Source organism: Rhamphochromis longiceps, linkage group LG22 (genome assembly GCF_057381845.1).
Source record: "Rhamphochromis longiceps isolate RC_006_pf linkage group LG22, R_longiceps_female_GT1.1, whole genome shotgun sequence".
Classification (NCBI taxonomy): Eukaryota; Metazoa; Chordata; class Actinopteri; order Cichliformes; family Cichlidae; genus Rhamphochromis; species Rhamphochromis longiceps.
Window position 1 is genome coordinate 17,309,005 of NC_140577.1, and position 25,448 is coordinate 17,334,452.

At 42.7% G+C, this 25,448-nt stretch overlaps 5 protein-coding genes and 1 long non-coding RNA gene across 8 annotated transcripts; 3 read left to right on the forward strand and 3 right to left on the reverse strand.

The window, feature by feature from the left end:
- Nucleotides 1-741: 741 nt before the first annotated feature.
- On the reverse strand, nt 742-4,450 carry gmnn (geminin DNA replication inhibitor). The gene is made up of 7 exons (XM_085395878.1): nt 4,315-4,450; nt 3,915-3,986; nt 2,854-2,946; nt 2,586-2,739; nt 2,417-2,499; nt 1,995-2,105; nt 742-1,470 (listed from the first exon to the last, which is right to left on the reverse strand). Exons 2-7 carry the CDS (start codon nt 3,969-3,971, stop codon nt 1,285-1,287), a joined length of 684 nt encoding a protein of 227 aa, XP_085252004.1. The 5' UTR covers nt 3,972-3,986; nt 4,315-4,450; the 3' UTR covers nt 742-1,284.
- A 75-nt stretch (nt 4,451-4,525) lies between these two features.
- lg22h6orf62 (linkage group 22 C6orf62 homolog) lies at nt 4,526-8,501 on the forward strand. The gene is made up of 5 exons (XM_085395877.1): nt 4,526-6,132; nt 6,228-6,404; nt 6,487-6,612; nt 6,914-7,048; nt 7,160-8,501. Exons 1-5 carry the CDS (start codon nt 6,004-6,006, stop codon nt 7,283-7,285), a joined length of 693 nt encoding a protein of 230 aa, XP_085252003.1. The 5' UTR covers nt 4,526-6,003; the 3' UTR covers nt 7,286-8,501.
- On the reverse strand, nt 8,502-10,726 carry acot13 (acyl-CoA thioesterase 13). Its single transcript, XM_085395879.1, has 3 exons — nt 10,539-10,726; nt 10,245-10,429; nt 8,502-8,940 (listed from the first exon to the last, which is right to left on the reverse strand). Exons 1-3 carry the CDS (start codon nt 10,620-10,622, stop codon nt 8,781-8,783), a joined length of 429 nt encoding a protein of 142 aa, XP_085252005.1. The 5' UTR covers nt 10,623-10,726; the 3' UTR covers nt 8,502-8,780.
- Nucleotides 10,727-10,857: 131 nt separating this feature from the next.
- On the forward strand, nt 10,858-13,819 carry tdp2b (tyrosyl-DNA phosphodiesterase 2b). Its single transcript, XM_085395870.1, has 8 exons — nt 10,858-10,882; nt 11,037-11,215; nt 11,447-11,571; nt 11,658-11,807; nt 11,953-12,044; nt 12,849-12,967; nt 13,058-13,228; nt 13,315-13,819. Exons 2-8 carry the CDS (start codon nt 11,069-11,071, stop codon nt 13,594-13,596), a joined length of 1,086 nt encoding a protein of 361 aa, XP_085251996.1. The 5' UTR covers nt 10,858-10,882; nt 11,037-11,068; the 3' UTR covers nt 13,597-13,819.
- A 3,146-nt stretch (nt 13,820-16,965) lies between these two features.
- LOC146643827 (tyrosyl-DNA phosphodiesterase 2-like) lies at nt 16,966-19,546 on the forward strand. Its single transcript, XM_085395876.1, has 6 exons — nt 16,966-17,616; nt 17,704-17,865; nt 17,976-18,067; nt 18,750-18,868; nt 18,948-19,118; nt 19,205-19,546. Exons 1-6 carry the CDS (start codon nt 17,564-17,566, stop codon nt 19,484-19,486), a joined length of 879 nt encoding a protein of 292 aa, XP_085252002.1. The 5' UTR covers nt 16,966-17,563; the 3' UTR covers nt 19,487-19,546.
- On the reverse strand, nt 17,902-24,070 carry LOC146643828 (uncharacterized). Of its 3 annotated transcripts, XR_014909262.1 has the most exons (5): nt 20,493-24,070; nt 20,162-20,309; nt 19,938-20,072; nt 19,727-19,815; nt 17,902-18,054 (listed from the first exon to the last, which is right to left on the reverse strand). It is a non-coding gene; the product is annotated as an uncharacterized LOC146643828 (long non-coding RNA). The 3 variants fall into 3 exon arrangements; XR_014909261.1 differs by lacking the exon at nt 17,902-18,054 and having other exon boundaries at nt 19,685-19,815; nt 21,011-24,070; XR_014909260.1 differs by lacking the exon at nt 17,902-18,054 and having other exon boundaries at nt 19,685-19,815.
- Between the last annotated feature and the right edge of the window lie 1,378 nt (nt 24,071-25,448).

Sequence of the window (25,448 nt, forward strand, 5' to 3'; positions counted from 1 at the left end):
CGTTTTAAATTAATACTAATTAGTATATGCAAATCCATACGGAAAAGTGGGCATACAAGCTTAACACACCAAAAAAAAAAAAAAAAAAAAAGTTTTAGTTGAGTGTAGATTTGACCATTTTATGCTGTTAAGACATGACACCCCATATGGAAAAGATATATAAATCTTATAAAGTTTGTATCTGTCTTGTGTGAAACTTGTATGAAAAGCATGAGTGAAAACCTAAGATCCCTTGAAAAATTATATAATGAAACTTGTATGTTTTGGATACTTACTAAAACAATATATGAAAGTAATGAGAACGTGGCCACTTTCATGAGTAATCACATATAAGTTTTTACTATTTCTTTTCCATATGGGACAGCCTAAGCCAGCGATGTCAAACTCATTTTACATTGTGAGCCACATACAGCATATTCTGATCCTAAATGGGCCGGAGCACCAGTGCAAGTCAGTTTTTCCTTCCATAGCACAGTAACAAAGACATCTCTAGTTGAGGTCAGTTGTGTGTCACTTTGCTGTAGTATGACAGGCTATCGAGGAGGTCTTTATCAGTGAGAAAAGCTGCAACGCTTCTCAAAATACAGATAAAAGTTCAAGATTTATCCCAACACCACCAAGTGGACCGACTGGAGTCTTCACCCCCCCCCCCAAGTCCCTAGCATACCCATTTATAATTTTCTCATTTCTGTAGCAACTTCACCCTTTAGGTTCAGCAAGAACTACAAGCTTCAATAAGTGTCAAGATTTAAAATATAAAGTTTATTTACACCAACTTCAAAATTTTACAGTGAGGCAACATTTCAGGGCCATGCTCTTTGCCACATCGCAGTAAATAACTGACCAACAGTGCACATTTAACTTATCACAACAGGGAAAAACAGGTGTTCAAGTAAAATTTGTAAACACTGTCGCTCAACAGGAGCCACAAGACAAATCAAGTGCCAAAAGAAGCACGTTGGACAAGCATTTTAGTTTCACCTGGCCAAGGTAAACTTCTTTTAGACTAATGGTTGTGGACACCCTGACATGGAAGTCTTTCAGGTTCCAGCAGCTTAGTTCACATCTGTACTTTTCTTACTATGACACATCAAGGGGTCTTCTGTTAAAGGAAACCTTCACTGGCTTAGTTTCTTAAGACCCTTAAACTTGAGCAATGATGAAAAATATATTTAAAAAAAAATAAAAATTGCAGGCTGAATTTAGAGTACATACACATCTTTAAAGCTCATCTCCTTCAAACGAAGTACTCGTTGCAGTCAAAGCTTACTCAGTCATGCAGTATTAGTTCTGGAGTCCTGAGGGTCCTGGTTCTTCATCATCCGATAGCTCTTCTGCAGAGCCGTAACTGTAGTCTGGATAGTTTTCACTCTGATCTGCCAAGTCGTCGCCTTCATGTTCAGCCTCATCTTCATCAAAGGCAATCCCTCTGAGCTCATCCAGATTGTCAGGAGATTTCCCAGTCAGTCTCTAAAAAGAGAGTACACCAAGTTTAATTTACCAACAGACCCATCTGTGCAGTCCTGTCCAGTTTATCCATGCAGCTCTCCACCTGGTTAAGTACTCTGCTCAGGGAATTTGGGTTTAGCTCAAAAGGCTGAAATTTTTACCACCAAGTTACTACTTTGTGCCCACTGATTAAACAGAATGAGTCCAAAATTGTAATTGCAATGCTGCAGCAAGTAGCCAGATTTGTAAAACTTGATCAGACGCATATAGTGTTAAGATTTAATTATGCAAAGCATCTCTAGACAGGATGGGCAGTTTATTTTCCCCGAGTGGAAAAAAGAAGACACTGAAACGGTTGAGGCTGCACCAATAAACTGAACTCCAATCTGTTTAAAGTTTGTTTAGCCATACATTTTAAGCTTCCTGGTGCATCCCTCCAGTTCCACTTTCTCAAAACTGTCCACAGTAATGTTGGTACACAACTGATAAGATTAACATATAGTTTTTCGCCACAACTCAATGTGCAGTCAAATTTTAATACTTACCTCAATCATGTCAGCCATGTACTGGACATGTTGAGCGAGCTCCTGCAGCTCTTCATTTTCACTCTGAAGCTTCGTTAGCTGCTCATCTCTGGCCTCTATGCTTTTGTGGAGCTGAAACAACAAATGCAAACACAAAGTTAAGACAACCTCCTACACATGGAAGGTCTAAACCAGAAAACTGCTTCACGTTAATACACTGTACAGGCAATCTAGCCAAACAATTTAGGAGTTACAGGAATCGTGAAGTAGTGAATGCAGAAAAATGCCAGCATCAGCACCTTTTATATAGAGGAGAATTCAGTGAGCTTCAGAGCTACTCAAGTGCCAGCTGGTCAGTAGCCAAAGGTCAAGTGTGTCAGTGGGAGCGTGGGAACAGCTCAGTTTGCAGCTAAACATTAGCAGAATCTCAGTGATTAACTCACCTTCTCATTCTCCTGTAGAACATTGTACAGTGCTTTCCGTCGCTCCTCTGCTACCTCTTTCCAGTAGGTGGAAGGTGGAGTTTCTACAACAGCAGCAGAGGGTTTAGATCAGAGTTTGAGATAAAGTGAAAATTTGTGACCATCTAGCGCACCGTGCTGCCTTCTCTACCTTTGACCATGAGCTCATATGCTTCTTTGGACATGCCATCTATTAACCCATCAGCTGCTTCTGTTTGAGTGGATTTGACTTCCATCTTGACCCTCTTTGATCCTCTGATTTGCTCAGCTGTCCAATTCTTCCGCTTTGGACCAACCTTTCCGGCCTAAAAAAACAAATCATTTCCAAAATTTAGGCTTGAAAGATGCAATTTTCATGAGTGATTCAACATCTACAAGTCTTAATCTTATGCAAGCCAATTTGGACAGCTACTACAAACCTTAGCTGACCTCCCCAGGTCTGAGTTAACCTGACGAACTTGCAGGGTTTGCCTGGCAGGTCCCATAGTCTTTTGAGAAGGTGTGAGAAGGCTCTGAAAGGCATCCAACACAAGTAACCGTTACTGTATATCTGATTAGATTACAACATGCTAACAAAACAGAAGGTAGACTCCCCCTCCCCCTGATTAGCCTTTAGAAACTAAAGATTGAATCACATGGGAAAGTAGCAGAACCCATGTTCTCATTCTCAAAGCTTCTATTCAGCAAGGATTAGCATCACTTCACAAGCTTTACTTTAGTTACACTGTCACCAGGAGAAAGGGCATAAGTGAGGTGCCACAACAGCAATGCCATGTGCAACAGACCTACAGGTGTGCAAAGCGCGGGTAGGGCACAAATTCTTAACAGCCGTGGGAAAGTCTCTCCAATGATCGTTACAGAGCAGCCAGAAAACATAATTTGTTAATGTTTGGCCACAGCTTCACAAGACTGCTGGGGTGTTTTGTATAATGGGTGATTAAGTTGTGAGTGGGCCTTTTCCTTAAGGAACAGCAAAGTAGAAACCAAAACAAATGTAATTTTGTTTAAGTGTAAGCAATAAGACACCGAGCTGCTCAGCAATATGACGAATTTAAATACCACTTTACAGGAAATACCACATTTAAGTGCCTTTCCACACAACCCAACCCTGAAGTGTCCTTTAGGACTGACCTTCAAGCCACTTACAGTAGATGGCTTTGTTCTGTTGAGACTACATGTCCAGAGACTGCTGCAGCTGGATTATACATGTTAATATAAAAGAATTAAGACAACAATAAATGGAAGAGGCAATCTTGGCCTTCTATATTTACATGGAAGTTTTTGGTTTTGGAGTTTAAATAAAAATACTGACCCTCACCCAAAAAAAATAAGAATTTCATGAGAAGCTCTCTAAAATGATACCAGTCACCCAAGAAAGGTAGTATAGGAGATATTTGAGCACTACTAGGGAAATAATTACCACCAATGTTTACACTTGAAAGACAAAATGACGAAACAACTTAAAAGTCTTTGTACTTACCTTTATGTTCTCATTGGACTTCTGGTGGCTCTGCTTTACTTTTCCACTGACGTTCATTTTTTTTCTCGAAACCTGAGCCAGGACAAGTAGTAGACAAAGAACTTGATTTTTAATTAGCAAAAATTATATTAAAAAAAAATTAAACCTCTAGCTGTCTAGCTTACCATTGACTAGTGATTCTACCCACTTAGAAACGCTACTCTATAAGGAAAGGATCATATGGTCTAAGTTTCCCCACTTTTAAAATAAGCCATGGTAAGAAGGCCTCGAGTCAGCTGGATCTTAAGGAAAACCAATCAGCCACGTTTAAAGAAGGCAAATTAGCCGACGTGAACTATACTTAATGTGATATAACTGTAGATAAAAAAATTAATTAATTAAAAACATTACCAGAACTTACCCTGCCTGCTTTTTCTTAACCTCGGTTTCCCGTTCGCTCGACTCTTCTCCGATACTCCCGCGCCAGAGGCTTAAATACGCCCACTCCGTCACGTGAGCAAGAGGCCAGTGAGGCGCATGCTCACAAAGAATTATTTTTTTTGCACCGTTGTTTTTTTCCCCTCGTGCGGTCACATGTCAAGGCACGTCATATCTTTGTAGTTGATTGTGCAGCCATTTTGGGGGAGGCTGTAGACCGTCTAGCTTGTATGTGCCATTATTAGCTACCTAAAAAAAAACACGCAAACAAAGAAACCAAACGGAAAAAACGTTGGACGACACGTCGTTAAATATGGGCCCGCCGGGAGACAGAAAACTCCACATGTCGACTGAAAGAACGGAGGACTTGAGCTGGATTGTCGATTTATCTTGACATGGCATGCGGCAGGGCGAGCCGGAGGTTGTGACGACTGAAGAAAAGGAGAGAAAGAAAACAAGCGCAGCAAACACCTCGAAACTTCAGACGTGGAAAGCGGGGGGTTGATTTTTTTTGTTTAGCTAACAATTATTTCGCCATTCAACTGCTGTCGTTGATTGGCTATAATTGATTCCCCTGGGCTGATTCTGTTTTTTTGTCGATGAAGTAGTTAACAAGGCACGACTGAAGCGCATTACATTTAGCGAAAATGGTGTAAACGGTTAGTGAGTGAAGCCCGCTGGTTTCTTAGCCTCAAACAGCACTGGCAGTCACATTGAGCCGAGGAGGTGGGGGAAATGTAAACGCGTTTAAAGATGACTGTACGCTAAGCTAGGTGATCACACATAGGCCTCAATTAAGCCAATCAGTCAGATGATAAGATGTAGCTATATCGCTGGCTCACTACTAGTTAGTGTCGGAAGTGAATGCCTAGATTAGCCTGCTAGCTCACCTTAGCTAGTGTGCTAAAAATACGCCCACATCATGACTATCGGCAGTGGCAGCAACGACACAGGCTCTGGGCCAAATGAGTGGCAGTAAAAGTCACGGAAATGTCAAGTTACTTTCGCAGTAGTCTTCGATGTTACCCGGTGCCAATATCTCCTGGCATCTGTGTTTACCTGCCATCTTCGTCTGTATCCCCAGTCCGTCTATAACACGCACATAACAGTGTCTGCACGGAAGCAAAAAGACAGCCATGGATGAGGGACTTTGAAATGACCCAAACGATAGAATATTTGTCTGCTTGCTGTAGTCCACAATCTCAATTGCAGAAAACTAGCGATATGGGTTTTTGCAGCAGCGCTTTCTGCTGATTTCAGTACCATCTATAGGAGGGAAAAGTTGAGTCATTTGAGTTGCTGTTTTAATTTAAATCTTTGTTGTAATCCCTCCATGGCAGGTTGAAAAACGAAGCTCACGGTCCTTGAAAGTCATGTCTTAAAACATGGATTTCTGATCAAGCATAAAGGAGATGTAGTCTTAGCTTGTCGACCATTCCCCCCCTCCTCAACACTGCCCTTTTTTTAACAAAACAATCGAAATGACTTAGTTTTGTTTAAGATTTTTATGACCTTTTAAGTTCGTAGTTGGTATACTGAGGATTTAGCCTAGAGTTTTGATGCGTTGTTTCTGCAAAGGGTAGCCAGCTCCATCCTTTATCAAACAGAAAGTAGAGAGTTTAGCCAAAATATACTGCAGAAGAGGAGAAGACACTACCATCGAATTCCAACCATGGGGGACCCAACTTCACGCAGAAATCAAACACGAAATCGACTTCGAGCTCAACTTCGGAAGAAAAGGGAATCTTTGGCTGATCAGTTTGACTTCAAGATTTATATAGCCTTCGTTTTCAAAGAAAAGGTTTGCCAGCACTACAGATCCACTCATGTTTGTTCCTCATTGTACAACCAAAGCAATGCCTTAAAATATCCCCCCTCCAATTTTTTTCATTACAGAAGAAGAAGTCAGCACTTTTTGAGGTAGCCGAAGTTGTGCCAGTGATGACCAACAACTATGAAGAAAATATCCTACGAGGTGTGCGCGATTCCAGCTACTCTCTCGAGAGTTCAATAGAGCTCCTGCAAAAAGACGTTGTGCAACTACACGCACCCCGATACCAGTCAATGCGAAGGGTGAGACACAATACCATTTGAAAGGGGGAGTGTATGGAAAAGTAAACATTTTGTGTCATGTTAGCTGTCTGTGTTTTTACAGGATGTGATAGGCTGCACTCAGGAAATGGATTTTATCCTATGGCCACGCAACGATATTGAGAAGATCGTCTGTCTGCTGTTCTCCAGATGGAAGGGGGCCGATGATGAACCCTTTAGGCCTGTTCAGGTCAGTCCTTATCACCTTAGGTTTGGTCAGAACTATAGAAAGTTAAAAATATCATCTTTGTGTACACTATTTTTTTAAATCATCTTCACAGTGTAGCAATTTTAAATAGTAAAAAAAAAAGCATCTTATCAGCAAATTCAATTTTGCAGCCAGTTTCCCAGATATGTATGAAGTTCAGTCCTCAACTAACACGAAACACTGCGAGTTTGTAGCCTGAGACTAGGCTTAATCTGTGTCTGGGAAACTGAGACTTTACATAACAAAACTTTGTCCTTAGTTCTTAAGTCTGTCTTATTTATAGGCCAAGTTTGAATTTCATCATGGAGACTACGAGAAGCAGTGCATGCATGCTTTGGGTCGTAAAGACAAGGCTGGAATGGTCATGAACAACCCAACTCAGTCTGTATTTCTCTTCATGGATAGACAGCACTTACAGGTATGTCGCATCGCTGAAAATAAAATGTAATTCTCCTAAAAAGAGGAGGAAAAAACCCTGAAATGGTCTTGTTAACACACTTTATCACAAATGTTGTCCACATTCTTTCAGACTCCTAAAACCAAGGCCACAGTTTTCAAGTTGTGCAGCCTCTGCCTGTACTTGCCCCAGGACCAGCTGACCTGCTGGGGTGTGGGAGACATCGAGGATCACCTCCGCCCTTATATGCCTGATTAAGGCTTCTTGCTCCACCCAGCCACACGGAGGGGGAATGAAAAAGAAAAAAAAAAAAGCCTTTTTCCCTTCCTCTTGCCTAAGCCTTCAGAAGCAAATTGATGTACTCATCTCCATCCTTTTTTCCCTTTAAGATGTGAACTTATGCTTGGATCTCCTTTTTTGTTTCTACTCGTTCTACCTTCCCTGACCTGAATCTGATTGAGTTCCCATCCTTCATTTTTTTTCTGCCTCATGCTCCCAGTGTGCCCCCACCCCTCTTCTCCCTACCATTTTTGGATTTATCCCTCACCTTTTTTTCCACTTCCTCCTCATTCCCTGCTTCTCACTCACCTATTTTTGTTCATTTGAACCTGCACGAACATTGATTTTGAGTGGTTGGTTGTTCTCTTGGAGCTGCACTGTCAACAGCACCGGTCATTGAAGGAACTCTTTATGTTGCATCAGAACAGGAACAAACAATACACAGGTCATCATGGTGGTTCTCACATGGACGCGTTTTATATCCTTGTTGTCATAAGAAATGATTGTTAAAGTTTGTAATGTCACGCAGGTGTCTAGAACAACTTTACGCAGTCTTGTGACCGAGGACAGGTGTGGAGAGGTGTTTAAACACCCGTGTAAGCAAAGAGATAATGAGATGAACAGTATCTGTCAAATCATATGGTGTAGGTATCGCTTCTTTTAAACAGCCTTAGTTATATTGCTGGACTTTCAAAGATGGTTTGGTGTCATTTGCTTTCCTCTGAAACATGCTAGGCAAGCCTTCGCTAAAACCTTGAGTGACTTGAAAGGTGTTATACACACAAAGTTGGTTAGACGTTGAGGGTCATGTTCACTGTTCAAGCACTATTCCATTGAGCTACTGAAATGATGTTTTTATGTTTGTTTTATTGGGGATGTGGGTTGGTGAGTAACTGAAATGGCGACATTTATTGTTTAACATACCTAACAAAAGTTGCTGAAAGCTAATTCTCTTATTTTTATTTGACCTACTAAAAGTTAGATGATTTGCCACCATGCTCATCAAATTAAATTGGGTTTTGCAGGCTTGCTTGTCAAAGAATATTACGCACATATAATTTTGCTCCTTGTTGATTCAGTGTGTTCACTTTAAAAGGATGTAAGGCGTGTAACTTCTGGAGTTTTTTTTCTCTGTTGGTTCTCAAATCAATACTGCTGAGCATATCCCAATACAGTGCAAATTCTGAAAGCATCACTCTTTGTCCATTTTCTTTTATTGCATGCGCACAAATCATTGATACAGTCTTTCAATGACAAGGGGCTCTGATCATACAATAACCACTGGTGTCAATTTAAGTTATTGGCAAATATTTAACAGCAGGAAATAAGCATCAAGTAACCACCAGCTCGTAGCCCAAGCGTTGTGACACCCACCACTGAAGTACTGATTACAAACTTATTTACAGACAGAGAGAAGCTGTTTACATCGTCACTCTTGCTTTGACACTACAGACAGATACAGAGTGGAGAAGCTTCAGCTGCTGCCAAGATGTTTGGTGTGTCTTCCTTGTGCGATGATCTTCCCTGTAACCTTGTTGGTGAGGTCCACTGTGGCAAACGCCAGACTCCGTCCCTGTTTCAGAACCTGAGCGGTGATGAGAACATCTTCTCCCATCTTGGCAGCGTTCATGTACCTATGACACAGTGACAGCTTTTGTAGTTTATCGGGGAAATTATCAGCCAGATTAGGAAAGCCTGCAGGAGGTTAAATTTAATCCTGTGAGGTGTAACTTAACCCTCAGTGCGCTAAGCTGAGTATGTTATTTCTGACTTTCAACATTTATCCTTTAGTCTTGGCAATAAGTGAATAAAGCTACTTTCGGCTGCTCCCTGCCCTGCATTAACACATCGGATGAAACCCCAAAGGGATTTGTCTCCTGGGATCAAGCCAGGGACCATTTTCTTACTGGGCAATTCTGTAAACCAAAGCAAATAAAAATTCTAATCAACAAGGGGGAAAAAAAACTACCGGTGTATATATATTTTAAAGTACTTTTCTCTCAAATGTGGGGTCATGACTCATCACTCTTCATGACTTTGACCTCACAGAGAGGCCGAACACTACAGTTTAAGTGGTATTAAATATCCTCATTTCTGAGTGCAAAGCTCTTCCTATTCTGGCTGCTCCCTTCAGGAGTTGCCATCTTTCTCCATGTCATCCTATCCCTAGCATCACACCAACCCTCTGCATCATCCCCTTTATGCTTGTTCCTCTTCTGCAGTTCTAAGCTAGATGCTGAAATACAGTGACCACAGCTTATTAAGAAAAAACACAGTTCTGAATGTCACCTTAACCCCCTGAGTATAGTGCTATAAATGATACGCAGGTAATTTTTTTTTTCCTTTTTCATCTTGTGTGCGATAAGCCCAGCTGATGGATACACCAGTAGGACTGTCTTGTATGTGTTACTATTCCTTTAATTTAGGTTCAAATTGGTTTGCTGTTTGAAGGTGCACAGCGATGAGAAATAAAAACTTAATGTGTTAAACATAAAGGAACAAGCCTGTTATATTTGTGTGAAAATGCTAAAACCATCTCAGCCTCTCCAAACCACTCAACCTGACCTGTCCCTAGCCCTGGTCACTCCACAAACTGGTGTCTATCCTGAGCACAGATAAATGGAATAAAGATAGTAAAGTAATTTTGGACTAAGTGTTCACATTTACCCATTTATGAGGAAAACAAAAATAGTATAATGTACAAAAGGTGACAGATAAAAGTAAAAATATTTAGTTTTTGCATGAAAATAACCCTACACGAGCACAAGTCTGGTTGGTGGCTGGGTCCGTGTTGTAGGACCCTGTGAAGGTTCATTTTACATATTTCAATTGAACCTTGAACCCTGCTTGCTACTTTTTACAGGCAGATCTGCCTTATGCCAGAGTTTTGAGGGGTAGAACCTGTTCCCAGAAAGGCTTACAATAGTTATGGACTCACGTTATATTCATATCCACGCTGACCCCCGGTGCCCCCCTCTCACTGTGCATGATAGCTATGGTGGAGACGATATCAACCAGTGTGGCTGTTAGCCCGCCGTGCAGCGTCCCTCCCCGGTTTGTGTGCTCTTCTTCTACCCGCATCTCACACACCACTTTACCGGGGCTGGCAGACAAAATGTCCACCTGAAGAAAACACAGAGTTGTTTTTATGTCAGCGCAACAATACAGACACGATCCGGCTTTTTTCTGCGCTTAAACCAAAAACTAATTGGCACAAACTGTCCATATTTACCTTGCTAAGTACCCTGTCGAAGCCTGGGCTATCCACCATAGCTCTCATTACATGTTTTAAGGAATTTAAAGTAAGCGAAGCCATTGTTAACGACAAGGTGTGTGTATTTAACACCTTTTCATGCAGCCAATGTCAAACTTCTGTTTATCTTACACCGCCGGAAACTGTGGCGTGCCGCAAAACGGTCCGGGTGAAACTTTAACTGGCCAGCCACAGTAAAAAAGGTAAACAGCGCCGCGTGCGTATAAAATTTTAATGCTAATAGTTTTTTTCCAAGCCTTCTTTTAGTTAAATATTTTTTATAATAAAAAGTATATTTTAATGGTATGGAGTCTTATGAAATGGTATATCAACCCTAACAAGTCTTATTTAAAGCTTCAATTTATCCGAATTAGAAACTGTTTAGCAAGTTCACCCGGACGTATTTCATGGGTACACCTTAGAGAACTTGCAGAGAGCAAAGATGGGCTAATGTTTGGTTTTAATTCTTTATTCCAGATGTACTTGTGCAAAACTGGTGTCTAATAAAGATGGCTTCTACCTCGGAGTCGGACACACCGTCAGTTTCTAACTTGGAGGAAAAAAGAAGCCGCCTCTGTGACGAGTTTGCAGCCATAGCGGGAACTGAAAGCGCCGTGGCTCAGTGCTACCTGGCTGAGAATGACTGGGAGATGGAGGTACATACACCAGCTGAGTGTAACTCTGGTGTTGTAGCCGGAGTCCAAATGGGCACTTTTAATTGCACTCAGCACAGCTGCGGGTTATTTTACTGATTAAATGAGAGCCTGTAGCTAAAAATTACATTGATGCTGATGCTGGAATACGGATGTATATACAGCCAAGTCCTGATATTTTTTTTATTTTTTAGTCCTGTGATAAGCAGCACATTCCTGTCTCTTTTCCTTCAGAGAGCCTTGAACTCATTCTTTGAGGCAGACATGGAGAGAGTGTTTGATGTTGAGGAGCTTCCAGAGAAAGACACCACCCCCAAAGCTAAGAGGCAGAAGGTTGAAGATGCCCCTGCTGCAAACTGGTGAGTCTGCTGTCTTTTCTGTGTATGGTGACGTTTACTTATGACTCTGTTCATTTTAGCCAAACTGTCTGTGGAAACATTTGCAGCATAGATTTGACTGCAGACAGTCCTGCTACCACACGGAAACCTTCAGAAGAAGATGATGGTAAACTGTCCATGATCACCTGGAACGTGGACGGACTTGATACGGACAACATTGCAGAGCGTGCCAGAGGCCTGTGTTCATATTTAGTCTTGTAAGCATGTGCTACAGTTGTTGCACAGTTTTAGGCATCATTTGGAGGAAATTTTACATTTTGCTCAAAGTTCTATATATTTGATAGTTAATGTAAGTAAAGTAATTGTTTTTACTTTAATTGTTTTATTTTTTTTGTTTCATAGATACACTCCTGACGTGGTGTTCCTGCAGGAGCTCATTCCCCCGTATGTCCAGTACTTGAAGAAACGGGCTGTCAGCTACCTGATGATTGAAGGTACAGTATGTTAGATACAGTTAGGCAAAGCACTCATGTGAACGATAAAATGGTCATTAATGGCTGAATGCAGTTGAACTGCTTTGGTTTCCCTCAGTGTCGCATTAGCAGAGCCATTAGAGACATTTGTAGATATTAGTGACATCTGTGTTCTTCTTTCACTGCGTTTATAAATTCTGACTGTTGTACTAATATGGGGATTATACTTCTGCGGGAACTGTGACAGGAAGCTCATTTTAAGCCCACGAGGTAACCGTCTGCATAACCTAACGTGGACCTCCAGAGAAATGTAACTGCACATCGGGTCAACACTGACTTGATTGGCATGGAAGGTTGCAGAGTAGGAGTAAAAGGGGTGTCTCATGGTAATTTTAGGGCTTTTATTGACTTGTACAGTTAAGACATTTTAGTCTTCAGCACCACTTATTAAAACATTCAAGTCAGAGTGTATATGTTTATTTGAGTCTGTAAGCATACTTTTGACTCTGTGTGGATTAGAGAAAATCTCAAATGAATTCAGACTTTCAATTTTTTTTCACTCATTGAAGATGTAAGCTTTACAATCATTGCACACTGGAAATAGGACAGTTCAAAGTAGTCATTAAAAGCGCCCATATTACCACGACATTGATACATACAATGACTAAATGTAAACTGACCACAACCGTTAAGTATCTCTGTACACATACAGTTTGCACATGATATTGATACTTATGTGTATCAGCATACCTTGACTAAAGATTTGATGTGAAGGGGAACCAAAGCTTAAAAGTCTCCATCTTCCTCTTGACTTGTGTTGACCAGGTGGTGAGGAAGGTTACTTCACAGGGATGTTGCTGAAAAAGTCACGAGTCAAATTTGTGGAGCGTGAGATAGTAGCTTATCCCACCACTCAGATGATGAGGAACCTGCTTGTTGCTCAGGTGTGTGCAAAATCATCTCTGATATTTTCTTCATGTGCATAAGTTCTGCGGAACGGGATACTTAGGACCATTTTCCTTTCCAAAAATCAGGTGATCGTCAACAGCCAGAAGCTGTGCCTGATGACATCCCACTTTGAGAGCTGTAAGGGATATGCTGCAGAGCGGATGAAACAGCTGCATGTGGTGATGCAGAGGATGTCAGAGGCACCTGATGATGTCACCGTTGTGTTTGGGGGAGACACAAACCTGAGGGATGCGGAGGTCAGACGCTGCTCCTTCCACTCACATACAGCCAGTAAACTTGTAACAAGTAATCACAGTAACTCTTTTCTCTGGACCCGTCTCAGGTGACCAAGGTGGGCCTGCCTGCAACTGTCTGTGATGTGTGGGAGCGACTGGGCAAACAGGAGCACTGCCGCTACACATGGGATACTAAAGCCAACAACAACAAAACTGTTCCGTATGTCAGTCGCTGCCGCTTTGACAGAATCTACTTCCGCTCGGCTACCAAGGATGGAGTCCCTCGTCTGGCCCCTGATCACATGGCCTTGGTGGGGCTGGAGAAGCTGGACTGTGGCCGCTACACTAGTGATCACTGGGGAATCTACTCCACCTTCACAGCTGAATAGAACTACACAAAACAACCAAAAACATGACAGTTAAGCATTTTATTTTAGATCAGCCGCTCTTTAAATGACAGTAATGCTATGCAGGAAGATGTTCTTATTGCCGGTAAGCGATTCACCTTAATTTAATCAGTTTTATACTCTAATGTGTGTCTGCTTAAGTGTTTTATGTGGTTAAAATGACAAATTAAAAAATGAAAAGTACCAATAAATTACAATGTCTTTGTTTTATTATACACTTGCACTGATTGGGGGGGAGAGTCCATTAACAGAAGTCTGACAGCTCCTCAGCTTTTAACCTTGTTACATGATCTTCCTCAGTGGATGGAGTTGGGACTGAAAAACACCACACACAGCATGAGAAACCCTACTGTGATGTCACTCTGTATGTAATACACACATCAGGCCACTAGAGGGCAGTACACAGTTGAGTAGCAACTGTTCAAACACTGACTTACAGGACTGAGAGTAGTGTTATGGGAAGTCCTAACTTTTAAGCACTACATGCATATGACTGAAGCTGTTGAGCCACTGTTTCAACAGCTAGATGCAGTACTATCCATCCACTCTCTTCTGTGTATCCAATTCAGGGGCTGGAGCCTGTTCCAGCTGTTCTAGGGCAGTGATTTTGTGTTTATTATGTAAGTCTTTACTTACTTACTTACCTCCAGCCCAAGAACACGGAATACGGGGGCTCCCCAAGGATGTGTGTTGAGCTCCCTTCTCTTCACTCTGCTGACCCACGACGAGATCTACTACAGGGGTGAAGTTAACCATCTGCCAGAGTGGTACAGCAACAACAACCTGTCCCTGAATGTGGAGAAGACCAACAGTGACTCTACTTCCTCTGCAAACTGAGAAGCACAAGAGATTCAACCCCCATTATGAGCACCTTTTACAGAGGCACAGTTGAGAGTATCGTCACCAGCTGCATCACTGTGTGGTATGACTCCTGCATTGGGTTCTGCAGGAAAAAATGACAACGGGTAGTGAGAGCAGCCGAGAGCATTGTGGGGACCTCTCTTGCCTCCCTCCCCAGGAGATCTACTGCACCTGCCTCATCTGGAAGGTCGTCTCCATTACAGGTGACTCCACTCATCCCTTCAACAGCGTCTTCAGTTTGCTGCCATCAGGAAGGATACTGAAGAGCCTCCGGGCCAGAACCAGCAGACTGAGAGACAGCTTCGTCCATCGGGCTGTCAGGATGCTGACCATCTCTGGATCGAGAAGGGGGGCCCAAGGGTACATCTTTCGCCATCCTACAATGCTGTGATTGTAGCCATTCCCCACTTTCTGTGAATGGTACTCATGGCCATTGATCAATAGGCTTTGATTAGTTGTCATTGATCAATGGTCATAAGAATTTGCATACTAACAATCATGGAATTAACCCCCCGGCACATTGTTCATTCAGTGGCGCTAGTTTCCTTCACTATGCAAATGTACTGTTTATATGGTTGGGGAAACCTACAGTCAGCTGAGACTGAAGAAGTCACTTGGATGAGTGACGAAACGTTTCTCCAACTGAAAATGTCCAGATGAACAGAATCAACCTTTTGGGATTTACTTACCTGGATGATTAAGCACGCATCAAGACGTTATTTTATTAAACATTTTAAAATGTTAGCAGCACAAACCAGCACAAACGTTTGACATCCATTTTGTTTGATTCCATTAATATGGGGGGGCTGGTTGACCTCTAGAAATTTTTGTTAATATCTTTAAAATAATAACGGCACAAACAAAAATTTCTGCAGCACAAACCAGCACAAACGTAGCACAAACGTTTGATACCACTTTTGTTGGATTTGGGTAATGTGGGGGGGCTGGTTGACCTTTTGACCTTTACATTTTCATTAATATCTTTAAAACAGAAGCAGCACAAACGAAAATTTTAGCAGCACAAACCAGCACAAACGTAGCACAGTTGATTGACACCCATTTTGTTTGATTTAATTAATGTGGGGGGGCTGGTTGACCTCTGATGACCTCTAGAAATTGTTATTAATATCTTTAAAATGATAGCAGCACAAACGAAAATCTTTGCAGCACAAACCAGCACAAACGTAGCACAAACGTTTGATACCACTTTTGTTGGATTTGGGTAATGTGGGGGGGCTGGTTGACCTTTACATTTTCATTAATATCTTTAAAACAGAAGCAGCACAAACGCTAATTTTACCTGCACAAACCAGCACAAACGTAGCACTAAAAAAGTAGACCATTTTGGCCCGTTTTGGAGCAGTCTGGGGGGATGGTGACCTTTGAATGACCTATAAAATAAAGTTTAATATCTCAGATACTGTAGCAGCACAAACGCTAATTTTACCTGCACAAATCAGCACAAACATAGCACTAACCGCTCCGCCTATTTGCCTTTACGTTTCAAGTGGGTGGGGGGTCAGCTTCACTCTGCTCATGCTCTGCTGTGTTTTGTTGCCAGTGCATAAAGTGGATGGCATAATAAAGGAGGACTACCTCCAAATACTTCAACTTCACCTCAAATCAACAGCTAGAGGCTTGAAACTTTGACACAGCTGGGTGTTCCAACAGGACAATGACCCCAAACCCATCAAAACTGGTTTTGAATGCATAAAGCAGTCTAACATGGAGCATCTGGACTGGCCTCCCCAAAGCCCCGACCTTAAACCTATTAAAAACTTTTGGTCTATACTTAAAAGCTGAATCTGAGCCACAAAACCAACCAATTTAAATTAACTTTGTTTCCAAGAAGTGTGGTCAAATATCCAGCCAGATTTATGTCAGAAGCTGATCTCTACCAAAAGAGTCTGGCCGAGACTCGCCATCACCAGTGTGTGAATGTGTGTGTGAATGGGTGAATGACTGAATGTAGTGTAAAGCGCTTTGGGGTCCTTAGGGACTAAGTAAAGCGCTATACAAATACATGCCACTTACCATTTAATCAAATATTATATGGGTTATATGTCATCATTGAAGACGCTGATTTCTGTAATAAACGTTTTCAATTTAAAATATGTTATTAAAATAATATTTTCTAAGTCAGGATAAAAAGGAATATCATTCTTTGACTTTAAATAGAACAGATGATTGCAAAATAGGATGTGGATTATTTACTTTTTGGTTGAGAGTCAGTCCACTCGTGACATGGTGAACGGCCTGCAGGCCAGGAAAATCAACCTGCTCTTACTGACATTAGAGGAAATAATATTTGACCATTTTTATTAAGGACAGAAGGGTTTTGTCACTTTTGTAGTAAGAACAGGACCCAACGCAGGACTTTTCCAAAAAGTGACAGTGAATTTATTTACAGTGAAGAAAGGTAAACAACAACGTGGCAATCCCCACACCGTGGCTCCCATGGCGATTTCTCTAAAATCCCACATTCGTGCGTGTCCTTGGCGTGAATCGTGAAACTCCAAATCCCAAACTGTACAGTGGCCCCGCTCCTGTGAAACACTCCATTAACAAATCCTGGCAAGACAAGACAGCTTTGGTTAATATTTATTATATGTTTTAATGCATATATGTAGTTATTTTAAAGCCCAATCTTTTTGGAAAAATTCAGCTCTCATAACTTTGATTTAATTACACACTTTTGAAATCTGTGGTGGTGTTGTATCAAACCTTTTATTTCTTAGTTTTTGCTTTTTTGCTTGCTTGCATTTATATAGTGTGGTACTTACTGAACCTCTGTTGTTGCTTTGTTTGCTTTTCTCTGTTCACTGGCCTTTCTCTGTTTGGGGAAGGAATTATGCAACGCAGAATGGGTTGGGATAGATACAATGGGAGGAGCTAAAACATGTCAACATACTTTGAACCTTAATTGTTTGCAACCATGGACACAAAAAGTCAAATAAACATACTGAGAAACTGCCTGGGTGCATTTCCAGCAAAGCCATGTTTGTAAAGTTATAGTAAATTATTAGAAAGCATAACCTTCCTGGGACTTTTCCTTCAGAGATCCTTGAGCTAACTTGTTGAAGCAGACATGGAGAGCGACTCTGAAACACACAGTGGTGAAGATACTACTCCAGATGACTGGTAAGTCTGCTGTCTGTTCTCCTATGTATGGTGAAGGTTACCTATGACTCTTTGTATTTTAGCTGACTGACTGTGAAAAACTTCCAGGATGGATTTGGCTGTAGACAGTCCTGCTGCCAGTCCTGCTGCTACACAGAAACCCTCAGAAGAAGAGGATTTTAAACTGTCCCTGATCACCTGGAATGTGGACGGGTTTGATTTGGAAAAACGTCCAGAGCGTTCCAGAGGCCTGGTTAAATATTTAAACTTGTAAGTACCTGTTACACTTTTAGGCATCGTTTGGAGAAAATGCAACATTTTCCTAAAGGCTGTACATATGTGACATTTAATATTATTAAAGTAAATCTCTGTAAATACAGACACAACCCTGATGTGGTGTTCCTGCAGGAGCTCGTTCCCCCTTATGTCCAGTTCTTGAAGGAACAGCTCGTCAACTACCTGATGATTGAAGGTACAGTATGTCAGATAGATACAGGTAGGAAAGGCACAGGTATGAATGATCAAATGGTGATTAATGGCTGAATGCAGCTGAGCTGCTTTGCTTTGACTTCATGTAACACATGAAGAGAGCTGTTAAGGACTTTAGTCAATATTAGTAACATCTGCGTTCTTCTTTCACTGTTTTTGAACAAACTCTAAGGGCTTAAGTACACATGAGGTAATCAAGGAGATAGGACACACCAGGGAACAAGGGTGAACAAAATCTGACTAACGAGACAGACTGAACAGCATACACAAGACAAAAAATCCAGGAAGTAACACAAACACTGAGACACAGACTAAGGCACATGATCTAAAAACTGAGACTGGGAATAAAAAGACATGGAAACACAAAACAGACTGGAGAGGCAAAAGGACAAAACACACAGAGAAAAACATGCGAACAGGACTACAGACATATTAACTAGACAAGACAGGGAACATATGCAGACACAGAGACACAACAGGGAAGGCAGGGATCACTAAGGGAACTAAGATCAACCAGGGAACAGAACTAGAAACATGGATAACAAAACTCAGAAGAGCTAGGAACTAATACTCAAGGAATAAACAAATCATTGACTAAAGATTTGATTTGAAGGGGAACCAAAGCTTAAAAGTCTCCATCTTTCTCTTCCTTTTGTGTTGATCAGGTGGTCGGAATGGTTGCTTCACAGGGATGTTGCTGAAAAAGTCACGAGTCAAACTTGTGGAGAGCGAGATGGTAGCTTATCCCACCACTAAGATGAGGAGGAACCTGCTGGTCGCTCAGGTGTGTGCAAAATCATCTCTGATATTTTTTTTCATCTCCATAAGTGATGCTCAGGAACATTTTCGTTTCCAAAACTCAGGTGATCGTCAATGGTCAGAAGCTGTGCCTGATGACATCCCACTTTGAGAGCTGTAAGGAAAATACTGCAGAGCGTCTGAAACAGCTGCATGTGGTGAAGCGGAGGTTGAAACATGCACCTGATGATGTCACCGTTGTGTTTGGGGGAGACACAAACCTGAGGGATGCGGAGGTCAGACGCTGCTCCTTCCACTCACATACAGCCAGTAAACTTGTAACAAGAAATCACAGTAACTCTTTTCTCTGGACCCGTCTCAGGTGACCAAGGTGGGCCTGCCTGCAACTGTCTGTGATGTGTGGGAGCGACTGGGCAAACAGGAGCACTGCCGCTACACGTGGGACACCTCTGCCAACAACAACAAAACGTTTCCCTTTGTCGCTCGCTGCCGCTTTGACAGAATCTACCTCCGCCCGGCCATCAAACGTGGAATCCCACGTCTGGCCCCTGATCACATGGCCTTGGTGGGGCTGGAGAAGCTGGACTGTGGACGCTACACTAGTGATCACTGGGGAATCTACTGCACCTTCTCAGCTGAATAGAACTACACAAAACAACCAAAACCATGACAGTTAAGCATTTTATTTTAGATCAGCCTCTCTTTAAATTACTGTAATGCTATGCAGGAAGATGTTCTTATTGCCTGTAAATGATTCACCTTAATTTAATCAGTTTTATCCTCTAATGTGTGTCTGCTTAAGTGTTTTATGTGGTTAAAATGACAAATTAAAATATGAAAAGTACTAATGAATTATAATGTCTTTGTTTTGATGTACACTTACATTGATGGATGAAAAGTCCAAACAGAAGTCTGACAGCTCTTCAGCTTTTAACCTTGTTACATGATCTTCCTCAGTGGATGGAGTTGGGACTGAAAAACACCACACACAGCATGAGAAACCCTACTGTGATGTTACTCTGTGTGTAATACACGCATCAGGCCACCAGAGAGCAGTACACAGTTGAATAGCAACTGTGTCAACAGTGACTTACAGGACTGAAAGCATTGTTATGGGAAGCCGTAATGGTGAGTCCAGTTTTAACCACTACACACATATGATGGGGGTAGGGGGACTCTCTCTCTTGTTCACCACACTCCAGGATACGACGACAAGGAGAAACCTCAACCTGCATGCAAGGAGGGCAAGGGTCACTGGGAGAAGCCACAAGGAAACTCTTGAGAAGTCAACTAAGTAAAGAGCCAGGGTTTCACTAACCAAGTAGTTCAACATTCCAGCAATGAGAGAATGTCCATCCATGCCTTAAGTAGGAGCCGTGATTGCTCATCTTCCACAAGTGGGAAACCAGTTTTTCAACCTTGCTCTGGTTCACTCCCACATTCCTGCACACTGCCTTCCACTAAGTCTGCACAAACAACTCTCAATTAATGTGAATATCTAACTTTTCTACTTGTTTTATACTTGAGCAATGCAATTAACCATTAAAGGGATCTAAAACTGGTTACAGTCCCCATACCCCATACCATATATATCACATATTAGCTGTAAATAAAAAGTAATTTACAGCAGATTAAAAGTGAACAGTCACCTTTTGGTCTACACCTCTGTTTCAGGTTAACTCATTATATTTGTTAAAATATTCCACTCTGCGAGTTCCAGATGTTGCATCTGCAGATTCGTCATTTTCACTGAATGGTCGTCTCTGTTGGCCAGTGTGCTGTTTAGTCAGGCTGTTTGCTCCTGACTAAACTGTGACTATCACCAGTTTAAATGGGCGTGTTTCCTAAATCAGCTGACGGAGCGAACGTATGGAAGTAAATCTTTCATCTGTAAATCTTACAGTAAAATCTGTTGAGCTGATAGTGGAGAAACTATCCACTCGTGCTTTATTTTATAAAGCTGTCATTCAGGCAGCTGAATCTAACCATTAGATTCAGGCACAGAGAATCTAATGAAATAATAATCAAGCAGTCTATTCATGTTTAGATTTGCATAACACAGTTTTAGTTTTTTATTCTTTCAGCTGTAGTACGGATACTATTTAATGGCCTGAGAGCAAGCAAACAATTAATGCAACAACATGATTCAAATGTAGGCTTAGTCTACCTGCAATTAAATTGGTTGGTTTTGTGGCTCATATTCAGCTTTTAAGTATAGACCAAAAGTTTTTAATAGGGTTGATGTCGGGGCTTTGGGGAGGCCAGTCCAGATGCTCCATGTTAGACTGCTTTATGCATTCAAAACCAGTTTTGATGCGTTTGGGGTCATTGTCCTGTTGGAACGCCCAGCTGTGTCAAAGTTTCAAGCCTCTAGCTGTTGATTTGAGGTGAAGTTGAAGTATTTGGAGGTAGTCCTCCTTTATTATGCCATCCACTTTATGCACTGGCAACAAAACACAGCAGAGCACGATGCTACCACCACCATGCTTGACAGTGCACAGACACTTCTGCGTTCAGTAGTACTTTATTTCCAACTGTGCTTTTCCCCCTGCTGTTTCTGGCATCTGCCCTGGATGCTGCCACTCCGTCATTCCCATTGTATGTATGTGTGTGTGTGTGTCCCACTCCTTCTCACTGCAAAACATGAGAATGGGTTCTCTCATCAACACAGTTCTGCACACCTGCTCCTTCCCGCCTTCACGCCGCCCCGTGAGCTCACTGTGTCAGCCCTCCTCTGCAGCAGAGGAAATCAGCCACGACCATCTGCGTCCCCGGCCTGTCCCCAGCCAGATACCAGCAGGTTATCCCAGCATTGGGATCCTTCATGCGGTGAAGCCACTGTAGCGGGGCGTGGTCTGAACAGAGAGTGACTGGGTGCCCCAGGAGGTAGTAACGAAGGGAGTCGACCGCCCACCGGATTGCCAGGCACGTCTTCTCCACAGTGCTGTAGCGGGTCTCCCGCACCCTGAGCTTGCAGCTGACGAGGAGGATGGGACAGTCGGCTCCCCCTACCTGCTGGAACAAAACGGCCCCCAGCCCTCTGTTCGAGGCGTCTGTCCGCGAAATAAACGGGAGGGAGAAGTTAAGTATGAACAACAGTGGGGATCCGTCTTTACCTGCACAAACAATGCCTGGCACTGCTCCATCCACTGGACCAGATCTGGGGCACCTTTTCGGGTGAGATTTGTTGAGGGACTAGTCAGGTCCGTCCAACTGCATACTTCTTCGGGTTGGCCGTGAGCCCCGACTGCCTCAGGGACTTCAGGAGCGCTGCAACCCGCTGCACATGCTCCGCCCAGGCATCGCTGTAGATGATCACGTCATCTAAATAGGTGGCGGCATACGCAGCTTGCGGCCCTAGCACCCGGTCCATAAGGCGGCCATTTTTTCCTTAGACCCCGCAGACAAGGGAATCTGCCAGTAGCCCTTGGTCAAATCCAGCGACATGAAAAAACGAGCAGTGCCTAACCGGTCCAGGAGTGACCCGAGGCATCAAACCATGACACCTCATTCACCTTGCAGTAGTCCACACAGAACCGTATAGACTCATCTTTCTTCACCACAAGAACTACGGGGCTACACCAAGCACTGTGCAACTCTTCTATTACTCCCAGCCTCAGCATATCGTTCAATTCCCGCTGAACAATTTGTCGCTTATGCTCCGGGAATGCACCGTCATGCCAGGCTGCATCTCAATATCTTCCGGCACCGGCACGTCTGGCTGCCGCTGCTCACCGATTTATTCTCATTTTTATTTGTTCTAAAGTTATTGACAACAACTTGAACCAAGTTGTAATCCTGTTGTTCTCCCTGTCTCTGCCCCACCCTTTCACTCATTTGAATATATACAGCTCCTTGGATCTACTCCCACCATTATATGTACTGTGTACCGGCCACCTAAGCCAAATAAGGATTTTTTTTAATGACTTTGCTGCTCTTCTTACTCATTTCTCGGTACTTTCCCCAAATTTGATAATTTTTGGTGACTTCAATATCCACATGGACAATGATAAAATCCCTCTTTCCAGAGATTTTATTTCTTGTCTGGAAAGTTTGGAGCTTCTACAATACATAAAATTTTCTACTCATTCTAAAGGTCATATCTTGGATTTGGTCTGCTGTTCTGGCGTTACCCCCACTCACTGTAAAGCCCATTTGTTTCCCCAATCTGATCATAAGTTTATTTCTTTTACTGTAAATACAAAAGCCTACAAAACCTGTACACCCCGTGACATCACATTTAGGAAAATTAGTAATATTAACCCTGCAGATCTTTCATCTGCCATTTATGACTTTCCATTTATTCACAGCTCCTCATCCCCAGATGAACTTGTTTCTCACTATAATGTCGACCTCCATAACCTTCTTAACATATTTGCTCCACTTAAACACCGAACTGTCTCATTTTCCTGTTCAGCACCACGGTTTACTCTTAACCTGCGCCATCTCAAAGCTAAAGGACGCCAACTGGAACGTCTGTTTAAGAAAACTGGATTTACCATACACAAAGAAATTACAAAACCTCCAGACTCATTCCCCTCTCATATGGACTCTGCTGACTTTTGTAACTCTCTTCTATCTTTTTTCACTCATAAAATCACTGATATTCACCAACAACTTAACTTTGTAGGAGCTTCTAACTGTGAAGTAGACTTTCTGTTTTCCTCGCTGTCTTCCTCTCAGTCATTTTCAAGTTTTATTCCACAGCTGTTGTATCAAATCTTATTAAAAAATCTAAATCATCCACTTGTCAGCTCGACCCTCTTCCCTCTGTGTTAGTTAAAGCTTGTCTTCCCTAATTGGCTCCTCTCATAACTAGTATTATCCACTCTTGCCTTAACACTGGAATTTATCCTCCATCCCTAAAAACTGCTTCCGTCATTCCAATTCTCAAAAAGGCTGGTGCAGATCCCAATAATTTTGATCTCCGCCCTATATCAAACCTCCCCTTTATTTTGAAAATCCTTAAGAAAGTTGTTGCCTCCCAGCTTCACTCATACCTCAATGACCATAATCTCTACAAACAATTTCAGTCTGGTTTCCGCCCCAATCATAGTACAGAAACTGCTTTGTTAAGGATTACTAATGATCTTCTGTTGGCAGCTGATTCTGGTCTTTTAACCATTCTCATCCTTCTCGATCTTAGTGCAGCATTTCACACAATTTCTCATATCCTCCTGAGCAGATTAGCATCCATTGGCATTAGTCACACTCCCCTTGCCTGGTTCACCTCTACCACATCTAGGTTTGTCAGACCACATGTCCATGCTGTTGATCCCTGCATACACTCCCATTAGGAGAAGAGCCCCCCCAGTCACAAAAACTGTGAAAACCTGGCCAGAAGGTGCATCACATCAGCTGCAGGACTGTTTTGAAAACACGGACTGGAGCGTGTTCGAACATCAGGACCTTGAAGAGCACACAACATCAGTGCTCTCATATATTAACTTCTGTGTCAACAGTGTCACTGTGGACAAACGTCTCCGGGTGTATTCCAACCAGAAACCCTGGATGACTAAAGAGGTCCAGGTCCTGCTGAAGCAACATGACGCCGCTTTTAGATCCGGTGATGGTATGCAGTACAGTGCAGCCAGATCTCAGTTGAAAAGAGGCATCAGAGAGGCCAAGGCAGCGTACAAGAGAAGGATCGAAGACCACTTCACCACCAACAACTCACGACAGGTATGGCAGGGAGTTCAGCACTTAACCAACTACAAACCTGGCAATACCACGTTGACTGAGGGTAACGCGGAGCTTGCAGAGGAGCTGAACCACTTCTTCGCACGCTTTGAGGTGAAGGGACCAGAGGCAGCAGCAGCAAAAACATCGGACAGCAGCAGCCCAAGCCTCATAGTGCAGGAATATGAGGTGAGGCGCACACTGAGGGCAGTGAACCCCAGGAAGGCCACCGGACCAGATGGGGTAACCGCAAAGGTCCTAAAAGAGTGTGCAGACCAGCTGGCTGGGGTCTTCACTAAGATCTTCAACACTTCACTGTCCCAGTCCTGCATCCCGCCGTGCCTAAAGTCAGCCACAATTGTCCCACTGCCAAAGCGTACTAACATTAGCAGCCTCAACGACTACCGACCAGTTGCTCTAACACCTGTTATAATGAAGTGCTTTGAGAAACTGGTCCGACGTCACATCATGTCCTGCCTGCCACCCACACTCGACCCGCTCCAGTTTGCATACAGAGCTAACAGATCAACTGAAGATGCCATTGCTACAACGCTCCACACCACCATCTCTCACCTGGAAGTGCAGGGCCGTTACGCCAGGCTGCTCTTTGTTGACTTTAGCTCTGCTTTCAATACGATACTCCCGGACAGACTAATAGATAAACTGCTGGAAATTGGACTTCCTTCCACCACCTGCCGCTGGATCAGAGACTTCCTCTCAGACCGTGTACAGAGAGTTAGAGTGGGGCCTCATCTTTCCTCAGCCCTCAGCCTCAACACCGGCTCTCCACAAGGCTGTGTACTGAGTCCCCTACTGTACACTCTGTACACACATGACTGTGTTAGTTCCCACCCAGACAACACAGTCATCAAGTTTGCAGATGATACCACTGTGGTGGGGCTCATCTCAGGGGGAGATGAGACTGC